This window comes from Lampetra fluviatilis, chromosome 5 (genome assembly GCF_964198595.1).
Source record: "Lampetra fluviatilis chromosome 5, kcLamFluv1.1, whole genome shotgun sequence".
NCBI lineage: Eukaryota > Metazoa > Chordata > Hyperoartia > Petromyzontiformes > Petromyzontidae > Lampetra > Lampetra fluviatilis.
In genome coordinates, this window is record NC_136279.1 from 17,589,977 (window position 1) to 17,604,776 (window position 14,800).

At 50.7% G+C, this 14,800-nt stretch overlaps 1 protein-coding gene across 1 annotated transcript in view; it reads left to right on the forward strand.

Moving 5' to 3' along the window:
- LOC144932682 (myosin-10-like) overlaps window positions 1–14,800 on the forward strand; it is an 80,091-nt gene that overhangs the window by 9,687 nt on the left and 55,604 nt on the right. The window contains 4 exon segments of the mRNA XM_078857007.1: window positions 2,110–2,266; window positions 8,346–8,373; window positions 11,365–11,467; window positions 14,451–14,480. Of these exon segments, the coding sequence (XP_078713133.1) occupies window positions 2,110–2,266; window positions 8,346–8,373; window positions 11,365–11,467; window positions 14,451–14,480 (318 nt within the window).

A 14,800-nucleotide genomic window follows, 5' to 3' on the forward strand; every position in this document is an offset into this window, starting at 1 on the left:
GGGGCGATGGCGTTCGTTGGCGACGCTCGGCGACGTCGTCTCGAAGCGCCTCCCCGAGCGAAGCGTTGATGATCGCGGGCAATATCTGGACGCAGTGGCGGTGCAAAGTCACTTAATCAGTGCGGCATTACGGCACAAGCACGAGATGGGGGTCGTGCAAGCGGCACCGGCACAAGAGTCCCCCCCCCCACTTCCAGATGGACTGTGCTTGTAGGACCACGTCCCACCACGCGTGCAGCGCCAGCGTTTTTTCTGTGTGTCGCTCGGTGGCTTCCTGCCGCCTGCGAAAGACGAGCAGCAGCAGCAGGAAGGAGAGTGAGACTGCGCTGATGCCGCAGCCTCGGGCAGGCGAGAGCTGGCCGCACACTTTAGGAATACGCGTCAAAGCGCGAGCGCAGGAGGATTTGTAAAATTACGGAGATTCAAATGTTACTTTGGTAGCCTGCGGAGGTGCAAACTTGGAGGCCGTAATAAAACATCAGAGTAGATTAATAATAATAGTAATGCTGTTTATCCAAGAGAGCATCACTGGGATGTTTGGCTAATTGAATTAATTTCTGGTTAACATGCCTAAAAACAACTATACTCATCGAGCAACCGTACATTATGCTTAGAGACTCGAAGTGTAGGTATAATCACACATTTATGCAACAACAAAAACATAGTGGGGGAGTTTTGCTCTCCAATGTTTCAACGCTGCCCTGATTACCAGCGTGCAACGAAGCTGTGCTCTTGGGTCGCCGTGTCCGTCGCTGCTTATCCGCCAGAAGGAGGGTCAACCTCCTGTGACATTTCAGTGGCCAGTGAACCCTGCTAGGCCTCGCGCACTGAGCGAAGTTGGGGGGGAGGGGGGGAGGTCGGAGCGCACGGCTCGAAGCTCTTTCTCACTGCCTGTGAGAAGGAGACCGCCGCCCCGCAGACAGTTTGTGGTGTGTTTCTGCTTTCAGGCGCATCAGCGGAATTGTTTGTGGGTTTTTTTAACGTCAAGAGGATTTTCACTTCCTATAGTCTCCTACAGTCCTGAATGTAATATATATATTTAGTAGCATCATCCTTGCAGGGTCCATAACATGAGAATATGTTTTGCGGGAAGTAAAGTGGTCATCCTATGCATAAACTGGAGCACCTGCCATGAGAATGTGGAATTTCCACCATTACGTTTTCAGGGCCACCCAATGCAGATGAGCACTGTCCCCCGCATGCTCATTGCCGCATGCGGACACACTGCACGGTATTATATTTACATAGTTCTGTGGAGCGATATGTACAGTTACCCTATGTGTATGGTTTTGTTTAAGCATGCCTACCATCATTTAATGAAATCGGTCAATTATCCCAATGCAATTACCCTCTAAATAAAGAGTATTGTCACTTGGTGAGGCTTTCCTAGATAAAGAGCATTATAAACACCATTATTATAACAGCAGTACCACCCGGCCAAATGCAGGGGACATAAAACAAATATAGTAAATATGACTTAACCACATACAGTGTTCAAAATAAGCTTCATGGGGCCAATTATAATTATGTAAATATCTACTCTGATGTTTTGCTCATTTCTCCCACTTTGCCCATCCACGGGCTACCCCAGTAACATCCTCGTCTTCTTGTGACTCGTGTGTTTTGCTTGCAATCAGCAATGTTGCTCTTTGGAAAGCCGGGTCACAGTTGCACGGAGCAGTGCTGCCCCGTGGGAGTGATGTGGAGGAGGAGGTCCGGGGGAGGGGCCCCTTGACGTGTTCCCTGAATGAGACGGTCGCTCGGGCCTTGTACACTGGACTGCCAAAGCAGCACTCCGTATAATGCCTCCTGTCACACCGGTAATGCAGAGTGCACTGACCTCGGAGAAGGTTAACTGACGCTCGTTATTACAGTACATATTGACGTACCTGCTGTCTATTTTCTGATACCCAGCAAAATGCAGAATCTCACTCCTCTTAAGAGCATTGCCTGGCGCACCGCTGTTAATAATTCAACGTGATTTTTTTTTTTTTGTGGCACGGTCGTTTGCGTTCGTGAATTCATATCGCGAACGGCTATTTTGACGTAATAGTTTTTTCTGCCGATGCGCGAACGCGGCTGAGTCGAGCGTTGTCGTTGTCCGCGCAGACCTACTCGGGACTCTTCTGCGTGGTGGTGAACCCCTACAAGAACCTGCCGATCTACACGGACCAGATAATCGAGATGTACCGGGGCAAGAAACGCCACGAGATGCCGCCCCACATCTACGCCATCACGGACTCGGCCTACCGCAGCATGCTGCAGGGTGAGCCGCTTTCCCGTCACATGCGCCGTTGCAGCACCGTTAGCCAACCGTGCCGTCCCACGCCATCCCGTGCCGTCCTGCACCCTAATAAATGGCAGTAAACCGCCGTCCCCACCTCCCCATAATCATCATCAGCAGCCACGATCAATCCACTGTTGGATCAAGGCCAACTCCAAGCGGTAGTCATTTCTCGTGGTCATGCAATACAGTAACCCTGCATCTCCTGCACACGAGCAGCATCTCATTGCTCCATCTCCTTGGTATACGTCCAATAGGGAGCACATTCTCTCCTTTGGCTGTCAATCGACTGTTAATCTGGACCACCTGCCATAATTCCACATGTAATGATTATTATCATCAACATCACATTATTCAGTTTTGTGTGTGTGGGTGCCAGAAGTGTAAGAGTCAATTTTGAATGATTATAATTATTGTACATTACATCCTCATTTTTTGGGAACAGTTTTTTGTGTATTAGTTTGTTGTTCTTCTTCTGCACCTCCGATTAGCACAGTTGGCCATGTACGGTGGGAAAGAAGTTCTACATACATATATTCTTGGAATGGCTGGGAAGGCCATTCAAGTTGAAGTTATAGAGGTCATCAAGGCCAATGCTGTTGATGCCGTCACCACCAACAGATAACATCACCATAACTTCTTCTGCCAGATCCCAGAGCAATTGCATAGTTAACACCAGGCCTAAATGGTCTGCTCTTTCATTCTTTCACTTTGTGTGTCCACTCCTTCTGGTTGCCCCTGGTTTACTGTAGTTTAAAATCACCATCAGCAAGCTGGCTCGTGTAGCATATTGACCTCATCGTCACGTGAACCACAAATTTAACTCGGGTGCCGTTAGGCTGCCGCATCATTGTGGACAAGTCCCCACAATGCCGTGCGAGCCTCGGCAGAATTAATAAGTGTAGGCGGCAGCCTGGTTCACTCGCTGCTTTATAAACTGTCAACTTGGGGCTGTTTTAGGTAACTTTGGTAGTGTGGAAAATTGTGTCCTTATTCGGAGTCATCGTTCTCACCCTGCTCCCCGGTGTTAAGCAGGGCAGCTGTCCTCAGCCAGCTAAGTTGTTTGGAATCCATCTGGAGGTAGTTTTTAATTGGCTGGGGAGGAAGTTGTGTTTGAAATTGACCGCACTACTGTGTACTCTTCATATACGGTAGTGTTCACCTCAGCTCTGGTCAAGCAATGTAGTCACCCCCGCCACCCCCCCACTCTACCTTACGACCCCCCTCCCCCGCCACACTCGAGTGTGAGTCAGACCTGCAAGCCGGTTGCGGGAAGATGATGTCAGAATTTGTACATTGGGTATTCGCGCCATTGTTGTCGCGCGAGGCTGTCACACACCGCCAGCTACGTGTCCTCGCTGAGGCCTGCGCACCCGAGGGGTTTTCCTCATCGCGGCGCTCCCCAAGGCGAACGGGGGGCGGGGGCGACACGCAGTGCCACGTTGCTTGGCCGTGGGCAGCGGTGGGAATGCTTGGAATCGCGAGCGTTTGGTTGCACGAGCGCCACAGCTTACTCTCCCCCCCCCCCCGCACGTGGCCACCTGACGTGGCTTAAGTTTCCCGGGAAGAGGGTCGCGGCTTTTGAAACGGATCACACGGGGCGGAAAGTGGTGCGCGCAGAATTTGGGCAGAGGTGTGTCGCCTGGCAACAGCTCTCCCGGCCAACCCGCCGCCACCGTGCCGCGTTTCAACCTCAACGCCGCGGATCGAAAGCTCTTCTGCTTCTCCTCTCCCCCTTCTCCTCTGCTCGACTTTGGAATTGTCCCCCTTACCCTCGCCTCCTTTCGCAAGTTCTTGTAGCCTTGCTCGATTCAAGAAATGCATTGATCTTATTGGGCAGTGCCGTTTTATTTTGCTGGTTTGCTTGCCGATTTGGGCCTTTGGTGGGGGGGCAGTGATTGGCAACTCATTATAAAAAGTGTACAATTAAAATGGTTGACACACGTCACACCGTGGCAGCAACATATGCTCCTGTAAATACGGTCAAACTGCCTTTAGTGTGAAATTGGTGAAAGATACCAATCCAGGGTCTTGAGACTCGGGAAGGCTTTGCTGGTTAAATATAGCACCTCAAACGTATTCTCTGTACGAATACCATTTTCTGCAGCTAATGTTCGTACGGCAGCAGATCGTTTTACACGCGGTTTTACATTTCTAACGGGAAATATGCTCGATTTTGTTGTTGTCAGCTTCGACAGCTTGCCACAGCAAAATGACGTGACACGTGTGGATGGGTGCAATACGCGGACCACTCTGTGGTCCCGCCGGGCCCCGTTTCCCTCCATCCACGGCGGCCGTGCGTGGCCGTTACGGTACTTCCCTTCCCGTTGCAGTACGCTTTTGGTTCCTCTTGGAACCACGGGGGTCTGCGCGCGGCTCGCCGACTTGACTGCTGCTCTGTGGTGCTGCTGCTGCCGCCGCGGCAGCACACCTTGTACCGCGAGACGTGAACTCGTCGTATAAACACTTTTAACATTTTAACACATTGGCGGTAAGCCGGTGGTGCGCGGTGTAAAAACAGCAACATTTTCGCAATGATTATATATTTTCCTGCGATTCACAACCCCGGTCATAAAATCTTGCGGGGTGCATCAAAATCAGTTATTTTAATGTCGACGCAGTCGGAAGATGAACATTATGAGCAGCTGAACACGTGTAGTGACATCGTTGGATGTCACTGTGTATGTCACCGTGTGAAGTGACATGCACAGTGGCTAGGGGCGGAGCGAGCCCTGTCACAGAGGTTATAAGCCGGAGCCCTGAGCGACACTGGCTGCTGTTGTTGTCCTCAAGACTCTGTGTTTTACGCCTACGTCCGAAGACAAGTCGCCAACACGGGGACCGGGACCCAAGCTGGGGTCCCGTCCATCGTAGCTACTCCCAGTGCAGTTAGTGTAGTTAGCCTGGTGGACCACCATTATAAGTTATTATCTGGTGAAGGGGCAGTTACCCCTTTGTGTTAGTGTGTTGGTATTAATAAATGTGTTGCCTCCAAGAATACGACTTGAGTCTCCGTTTGAGCCCACTACACACGTAGCTATTTGAGTATAGCACCCAGCCTGATAACAATTGGCTACGTGTTCCAAAGGCAGATTTTATGAGGACCGGTGTATTATGATGTACCAATATACCGCCAATACGTCCCTTCCGCCCCCCCCCCCTCGTCAGAATCAGAATCTTTATTCGACTGGAGAAATCTGCGGTGAAGCTTTTTCTTTTACAGATGTCCAGTAAGGGGGGGGGGGGGGCGAGTCAGAAAGTTACAACAACAAACAATGCAAACAAAAACGATAGGACTGCAAAGTTTAGGAAAGGTAAACAAATCACTAAAAATAAATAACCAACCTTAAACTATATTATTTTTATTTTACCAGGTAAAACCCACTGAGCTATTTGTTACTTTTTCGGAAGCAACCTGGCCACAACTGATAGCTCAACGAAGTGTCTTATCAGGTCCAAATTTATAGCAGCCAAATAAACCCACCCACCCCCACCTTGTTCTTTTTAAAGTTCACTCAATTATATTCTTAGGTTTTTTAGGTAAAGTCACGTAGGTTAAATATATATATATTTTTTTACCTATGTGACTTTACCGAAAAAACCTAAGAATATGAATCTTTGCAGTCACGAAAGCTTCAAATCTAGAATTCACTCAATTAGTCGCCTCGATTTTGTACGTATTGGCAACAGAAATACAAATGGCTTGTGTCTTTTTGAATTAGATTGGACAGGAAGTTGGCAGTGGGAGCAGCGTTTGTGGCAGTGAGAGCAGCATTAGTGGATGAAATCTTTTTGGCTTCACTCGCCATGGCCGTGACCTCTAGGGCTGGGCTGCCTCTGTTGGCCACAGATGCTTACGCTTAATTACTTATACCATGCAGGCAGGCCGAGGGCTCCTTAAGGCAATCGGAGTGTGCGTTAACACCGTGGTATTTAGCCATGAAATCTTGAGAAATCATTTTTTGGGTTTCCGTACGATTCCTGTGCGACTTCTGTTTGGCAAGGGGGAGGGGTAATGGATGATGTGGTGGTTTCGCTGGACGCAGAAATAACGCGTCGTGTGGTCTTGGCTGTTTTTAAATTTAGGAGCATAGGTCAGTAACGTGTGTTTGCCTTCCTAGTTGTGCAATTGCATTAAGAAGTATGCCGTTGCTATGATCGGGTTACATTCCTTCATCACTGCAAATAGCCGTCCCGCACCCTCGCGTTAAACTAGGCCACCCTGTTTTTGCCTGGTCCGCTCCCTCGTCAGCGTTGCGCTTTTCCGATGTCACATTTGCCGTCGGGACGACTCAGTGGTAAGGCACAGTTACGTCTCTTTCCGCCTACCGCGGCCCGGCCAGGGCTTCGCATTAGTGTCACATGCCGGGTCTGACCATCGGTGCTAGAAGAGGCCAGGCCCAACGGACTCCGCTGACGGAGGCTTGCCGAGTGCCATGGCAGAGCCGCGCAGGCCCTTCGGCTCCGTGGAGCGAGTTTTCCTCCGCGAGCCACTCGGATCGTCAATGTTTTTTTTTATTCCTGAGATGTTTGCTGCACCAGCACTCGCTGGGGCTCCACAGCGTCCGTGCGCCCCCAAAGCTGGGCACTTGGCGGGATCTGCCCCGCAGCGTCGTCGCCACATGTGTTTCCTGACACCTCGCGCGGTCCCACGCAGCTGCAAGGGCACTTCCTCCCTCTGCCTTGGGCCCCCTGGTTCCGCCAGAGCCCCTGGTTCCTCCCTGCCCCCCCGCACCCCACAACCCCCACGTTAACCCCCCCTCTCCCCACCAACCCTCGGAGTGCCCCCACGTGCCGCCTTATATGGGCACCGCGACTCCTAAACATTCCAATAAAACTGCACGAAAGACCCAAGATGTATTCGTTTAGTGCGCGTGATGTAGTACAAACATGCTTTGCAGGAGGTCGCGTTCGTGCGATCGGTGAACGTTCACATCTGCAATCCCACCAGCCCCAAGCCGGGTTTTCTTGTTGACGGTGGCAGTCTTTGTGGTTTCTCGCTTGAAGCCAAAATCGCGCACCGGTCTATAGATGTGTCTCCTGATATTAACGTTCCTGTGGATTTGTTCCGTGCGTGTATTTTTTACAGACTGCAATACAAAGAGTTTGAATAATTGTAAGAAGTGTATTTACATTTTAGGAGTGTTTGGTTTTGCAATAGAATGGCTAATGTGGCCTTCACGCGCACAATGTAAATGGCCCTTTTTTGTTTTTGCCCTATAAAGCACTTGGGAATTGTGCGTATGGAAATGACCGATCCTACAAAATACATATCGTGCATTCAAAAATTTATTGCATGAATTTCAATCTTAACCCTTTCCCGTTCCGAGACGTCTGCAAGCTGCAGTGTGTGTGGGTCCCGTTCACCGCTGAGTATCAGAACGTGCAAGCGGCTCTGCATTAATATTATTTAGTGAGGCGTAGCGCTGCTGTTTTTAGCGACTGTAACGACACGACCGTACTATGATAGCTGGCACCAAACTGTGCCCACACGCCCTCCCTCATGGTCTTTTACTCCCTATTTAGTTTGGATTCGATTCGATTCCAATGACGAACGTAATCAGGAACGGCATCCGAACGGAATCGTAGGAAAAAACTAGTGACGTACGCGACGTACGTCATCGGAACGGGAAAGAGTTAATAATGAAACAACAGCATCCAGGACGCGGGAGAGGCGGGGGGGGGGCAACGACAGCTTTTGTCGATGTAAACGAGCACATGCATGGACATCGAAAAGTAACCACGCGAACAACTTTGCTCTTTGAGTGAGGAGGCTGTTGGCCGAGCTTCTTTGCGTCAATTTTGCGGGTTCTTGCTGCAGCGGGAATTTTTGTTGCCGCTTTTGTTGCAGCGATGGTGTCTCTTCTTCTCCGGCTACCGCAAGCGATGGGGAGTATTGCTTAAAAAAATAACAAATCCTCTTTGCTGCGTTTGGCCGGATTCAACAGTTCTGCAGCCCGGGGAATGCCGCTCAGCTTCATGTGTGATGCTGATGTAACTGGCAGTGTTCGTGAACCTTGCTCTTTGACTGACGCCTGTGCCTCGCCCTGTCTCGTTTCAGATCGCGAGGACCAGTCTATCCTTTGCACGTGAGTCCCATCCATCTGCTCCACTCGATCCCGTTACAAACCCCCTTTGCGCAAACCCCTGTCTTTTATTCCGGCTATAGGTGCATGCAACGCAAAAAGATTGCCGCGCTTTCGACTCTGTGGGTACGGGCACCCGTTAAATGAAAACGAGCCCCTGGAAGGGGGGGGGGGAAATTAACTTCATCAGTGGTGTTATTTTTTTGTAGCCCATGTGGAAAACATTGGTGAAGAAAAAAAGCATTTCAGAAAGTTGATGCAGGGAGTATTTTGTGGTTCTTCTGGCCCTCAAGGGGCTGGTGTTGTTTATGTGTCCTGGGTAGTTTTTTATGGTTCTGCGTTGGGCAGAGCTGCTGTTTGGTTATGAATTCCATCACTGCAGGCACTAAAACAAACTGCAGTTTTTTTGTCATGATGGTGGAGTCGGGAAGCTTGTTTCCTTGATGCCCTGAGACTCCCTCTGGGTCAGAAGTTCGCTCGGCAATAAGCTCGCATTCCTGTGCATAAAAATAAAAGGGGGAAAAATCTTGACATCTTCGCGCAATACAATTTGCGGCATGGACTGAGGTGACCTGGTTCTTTTTATCTTTTTTCCCCGACGGCTATCTGCTCGCGTAAATTTTTCGCGACGCACGGTTTATAATTTGCGGCGTGAAACGCCAGGAGCTGGGATGAAAATTTCCATGGAGCAGTTTGGGTCGGGTGGTGGCGGTTGCATCGCGCAGATTGTTGCTGGGACGATAATCTGGCGATTAAGCAAGCCGAAAGGCGACTTTAAACGTACCGTGATCTTGTAACTTTGCCAGCGTTTGGGAAATCGCACGCAGCAAAGCACTGCTGGGGAGGCTGCGTGTGGTGAGCGCGTGGTCGGTCGCAGCCCGCTTCTCACTCGGATTCCGATTTTAATGTTTTCGACCGTTGCAGCGCCCCACTGGGAATTCCTGCGGCCCGATTTGCCGTGGCGATAAGCTGAAAGGTCGTCGCGTGAACCGGCCTGCTCGCCTGCCCGCCTGTTTCCCGGAGCTCGCAGGACGGCGAGCGTGCACAGGCGTTGATAACCGATATCGGTGACGTCTTCACCTTGGCGTGCGGGTCCCGCATATCTGGAGTGGCTGGACATGGCTGGAATTTTTCTGTCCCAGAAAGATTGATGTTTGCTTTGGTATTTACGTGATAAATCTTTGCTTGCGTCCAGCTCTGAGACCAGTGCGGCGCGTTGATGGATTTTAAGTGTTGGTCCGCATGGCGCTTTCGCCGAAAAAGAGCTGTACGTGCTGAGCGTTTGCGGTTTGAGACTCGTTTTTGTTTAAAAGCAACTGGTGTTGGCCTCTGTGAAGGGGCGTGGGGTGGCGAGAATACACGGGGCTCATTGCCGGGCTGCCAGGGGGGGTTCCAAGCTATTGCCACCACTTTCACTGTTGTCAAAAGCCAATCTCAACAGTTATCTGTTTCAACACTTAACTCGCAGAGTGCGGGTGACACGCGTTGCATTGCGTCAGCGGCTGATTGCTGTGATCCCAGAGTGGCGACTTGTGCTGCTGGCGTTAGCACATTTATGTTCTCTGGCCTTTGATTTGCTGAGAGTTGAATGTCGCTGTGCACTGATGTCAAAGTGAGTATCCCGTGCGTGGCCTGTGAACTGTATTACTCGCTCACGTTTCTGAGTTACCCTGATAAAAGGCCGGTGTTATAAATCAGACGCAGTTAAATATTTTGTCAGTTTGGGGACCGTGTGGAATTTAAACTTTTCTCATCCTGACCGATGTGAAACTCTGAGAATAACGTTGAACAGGTTTGCTTGTGTTAAACGTAACCACACCACCGTTAAATTACATTTCACGGAGCCCTGTGTTCCGTCGTGGGCATTGTGACCTGCGCTCGTTGTCGAGCAACTTAACAAACCGTTTGTGCCCCTCCCCCGTAACTCCACGATTGGGGGTCATGATTCAACCGTATCCTGTTCCCTTTCCTCTCTGGCGCATGCCACAAAATATGCTAAACTATAAACTATCGTTTATTGTTACCGGGTAAGCCTCACTGAGCTGAATGTGCCCTTTTTCAGAAGCGATCAGGCCCCAAATGATCGCTCAACGAAGTCGCTCATGTGGACATTTATAGCAGCCAAATAATCTAAATGCATGTTTCTAAATGTGGTGGGAAAACCGGAGGACCCGGATAAAAATCCCCACGACCACGGGAGAGAGAGACATGTCAACTCCACATATACAGGCGTTGGGGTTGGGATTGAACCCATACCGAGGGAGTTAACATCTCGCCACCGCGGATAATTTTTACAGCGGTATTATTTTTAATAAACGCATCATAATCAATATCAGTAGCCATGATATATCCACTGTTGGATGAAGGTCAAGCTGTCATAATTTTTCATGGTCATGCAATACAACCCTGCAGCTCCTGCACACGAGCTGCGTCTCATTGCCCCATCTCCTTTGTGGACGTAAAATCGGGGGCACGTTCTCTCCTTTGGCTGCCAATCGACCGTTAATCTCGACTATCGGCCATCATCCCAAATCTGATTATTATCATCATAATAAAAAATATATATGAAGAGGAATTTATAGATTTTTAGGCACATTATTCAGTTGTGTGTGTGTGTGCATGCCGGAAGGGTAAGCATCCATTTGAAATTACCGTATCGTACGTCGCATCCTCATTTCTTTAGAACCGATTTTTGTGTTTAGTTTGTTTACCTTCCCCTGCACCTCCTAATTAGCACGGTTAACTACGTACGGTGCGAAAGAAGTTCAACATACATACACATCCGCATTCATGCATTCTGCAGCGAGCATGGCTGTGCCAGTCCTTGAATAGCGTAGGGCGAGAAGCGTTTAAACCCAACGTCCCTCTCCCCTTCAGATTGGCAGAGTAGTCCTTGTGCCAGGGCCGAGTTGCCCGACTTAGGAGAGCAGTCGTTCACGCCTGACTCCTCTCTCTCTCTCTCTCTCCGATTGGCTGGGGGCTTTGCGCGTGCAGGGGCGAGTCGGGCGCCGGCAAGACGGAGAACACGAAGAAGGTGATCCAGTACCTGGCGCATGTCGCGTCGTCCCCCCGGGGACGCAAGGACCACACCGCTCCGGTCAGTGTCTCTCCCCCACCCTGCCCCCCCCCCCCCCGCTCCGGATCCACCTGCCGGATCCGATACCAGCACCCGTGCCCCGCGCGCTCCCGGTAGGCGAACGCTTGCAGAGAATGCTGGGCGCTTCCCCTTTGAATATCTGGGGCACGGCTGCGCTTTGTTTATATTCACTTATTGTTGGTGACTTGCTGACCTTCTCTCTATCTTGCTCCTATATTGTTTTTGCATTGTTCGTTGATGTAACTCGCTGACCCACGTGTCCCTACTGGACATCTCTGAAAATGAACTTCATAGCTCGGATTCTTCCAGTCTGAATGAAGATTCTGATTCTGATTGTTGGGAGCTGGTGGCGGGGGGGGGGGGCGGGGGTGAGTTGGTGGGTCATGCGCAGGTCATCGGGCGAGAGACTCCTAGCCCGCTGGGCTTTTTTAAGTGACCGTGAAACGGCAGTACAGCAAGTTGGTTACCGACCTGCATATGGGATATTGAATGTTATCCTTTGGTGTGGGTGGGTATTCTCCGGGTACTCCGTTGACTTCCCACGTGCAGAACGCCCCACAGCGAACTGGACAAACGTCCTGAAAACGGAGTCTAGAGGCTTGTGTCGTTGAGCGTTGAGAATCGCTGTTGGAATCCCTGGTTCCTACCCAAAATTCAATCCGATTTTCGTGTGTAACGTTTGATGGCCTCAGCACGATCACTAGAGGTTAAGCAAAACATTTTAGTTACGTCAACGTTTTTAGTTTTATGCCTCGGGCAATCGCTGTTGTGAGACTTTATCCATCAGATAGGCGCAGACATGACCTCGGAATCGTTTGCAAGATATAGGGTTGCGTAATGGAGAGGGCCAATGAAGGATGCCTGGTAAATTCCCTTAATGTCACCTTTGGGTTCATATTCTTGGTTCTTTCGGTAAAGTCACGTAACTTTACCGAAAGAACCAAGAATATGAATTCCTGCAGTCACGACAGTTTTAGGTCATATATTTCACCTTTGGGTTGTTTTACAAATGCACGTGCTCAGCTGTCATGGCAGCTCACCCCGAGTGGATAAATAAATCGGCCTTCGGGTGGCGCCACATTAGAAAAAGGCGCAGATAAAAATTGACGAAAAAATTGCCGGGGCGTAAATTTTCTTAGTGGAGACGGAAAATAATAGCGCTGACGCGGCGGCCGAGAAACATCCCCGCAAAGGTTGGGCCGCTGCTGACTGCTACCGTTTTGTACGCACGGCACGGTCCGGAGCGGTCGCGCACTAATGGTGTGAAATACAGCAGGCGGGCCTAATCGGTGTCAATATCCCCCCCGACGGTAAAATCCGACGCGGAGTTTTGAGCGCGCTGCGATTTCTCCGACGGCGTGTGAGCGAGTCACTGCGCAGCCGCCGGCGTAAACCCACGACGGTCGTCTCCCGCGTCTCGTACAGACAAGGCTCCACTCGCGCACGAACCATCGTTGAATTTTACACGGGACGGAACGCGCGGGTTGCAATGCCGAACGCGCGTCGTAGACCCTCCTCCCGCCCGACATCGTCCTCCAACAAATAAAGTTGTCACGTAAACAAACGCGCCAATTATTCGATGACTTCAGCCCAACGGTATGCATACCCCGGTGTTGAACATACCGATGTGCTGGAGCAACAACAATTGTTAAATGTTGCAGATCGCTCTCTTTAGCATACCGGTGTGCTGAAGCAAAACAACCACGTTTGTCAACAGCGCATGGTTATTTATTTGGCATCTGGTATCCTTCTGTCAGCCACGGCTGTGGCTACTGGTCAAGTGCCTCAATCCAGTCTGTTGCAAGTGACTCGGAAAATATTTAGTGGGGAATTAAGACTTGCGTAATGAATTAAGAATGTGTTGCCTGGCTAACTTTTCCCTTTACAGGAGAAAGCCTCCCCTCCCCCCCTCCCCTGCTCCGTTGTTTCATAGGGCTCCGACCTTGGTTATCTTCGTTATATTGCGGTGCTAGAGGCGATGCCATTCCCCATTCTCGTGGCTTCTGCCATAGCGCACGCGGGGCATGAACTAAACTCCCAACGGTTCCCGCGGATGGTGACCAGCTGAGTCCCGAGCCTTGGAGGAATTCACGGCGGGATTTGTTTGTGATGACATTTTAAGTGCTCGTGAAGAAACGGCGACAAGGCGAATGGGATAAACGGCACGCAATTGTGGGTCACGATAAAAAAAAAAATCGTAACTTTGTCCTTCGTGGGTGGCCATCTCAGCACTTCGCAGCATAATTCCAAGTAAACTACAAGAAGAGTCAAGATGCGGATGGGATTGAACGAGAAAAGATATGATGATTAAAATTTGACAATTAAGGACTATTACTCGTCGGTGGGGGGGTGGAGAACATTAAAAGTATTTTTTTATTGCTTTGTAATTGTACAGCCACGTTAAATTCGGTCAAGAGTGGCTGCAGTTTGGAACATCGGCATTTTACGCTGCATAATAGTCATTTGATTTCACACGATGGCAGGGTGGAACGGTAGCATAGTGATTTGCACACAGTAGAGAACAGAGTTCGATTCCCAGCCGTGGCTAATTGTACTGCTCACCAACCCGCACTGCCCAGCTTGGCGAAGTACGGGAAAGCGACCTCCACAGCATACAGACCCCCTCGTGCAGCAGTGCGTGTGTGGCGCAGGAGTAAACGCGCGCGCGCGGCCTCCGATACTACCGGCGCTGCTGCCTACTACGCCCGAGGAGCGCAAGTGAGCGGCTTCGCGTGACAGCTGTTGTCGGATAGAAAAGCAAGAGGAGTGAAAGCCAAGCTGGCTGCGGCTGGTTTGGCGTGGAACAGGCTGTGCCGGGAAGGGGGAGGGCACAGAGGGCGTTCACGCGGCATGAAGGACAGTCCCTGAGCTGCGCTGGACGGTCCGGCGCTCCGGCTCGCTCTGATATCTAACCCCCCCCCCTCTCCTTCCCTCCCCTCCTTCCCTCCCTGTCTCGGCAACGCGTGTTTTGGAATCGCCGCAGCCGGAGTCCCCGAGGCCTCTCAAGTCTCAGGCAAGTGTTTCTTTGTTGCTAATTGCTGCGAAGGCTCATGGTGCACCCCGCTGGCGGTGCTCGTGATCAAAGCTGTTGGTGGTGCCCCCCCCCACCCCCCTCCCCCACCCCTTACCCCGCCATGCTCCTGGCCGATGCTCGACTCCAACGGTCATTCCGGGCCGGGCTCGAACTCTCCTCGTTTGACGTCTGACAAAGAAGTGGTTCTCGTTTTCCCCGTGTCCATTCCGCCCTCCACTCGAAGCACAGCTCTTGGTTAATCTTAACACAATTAGCAATTCCCGTTAGGGTCGTGGAACGTGATGCAGAGAGAGAGTTCT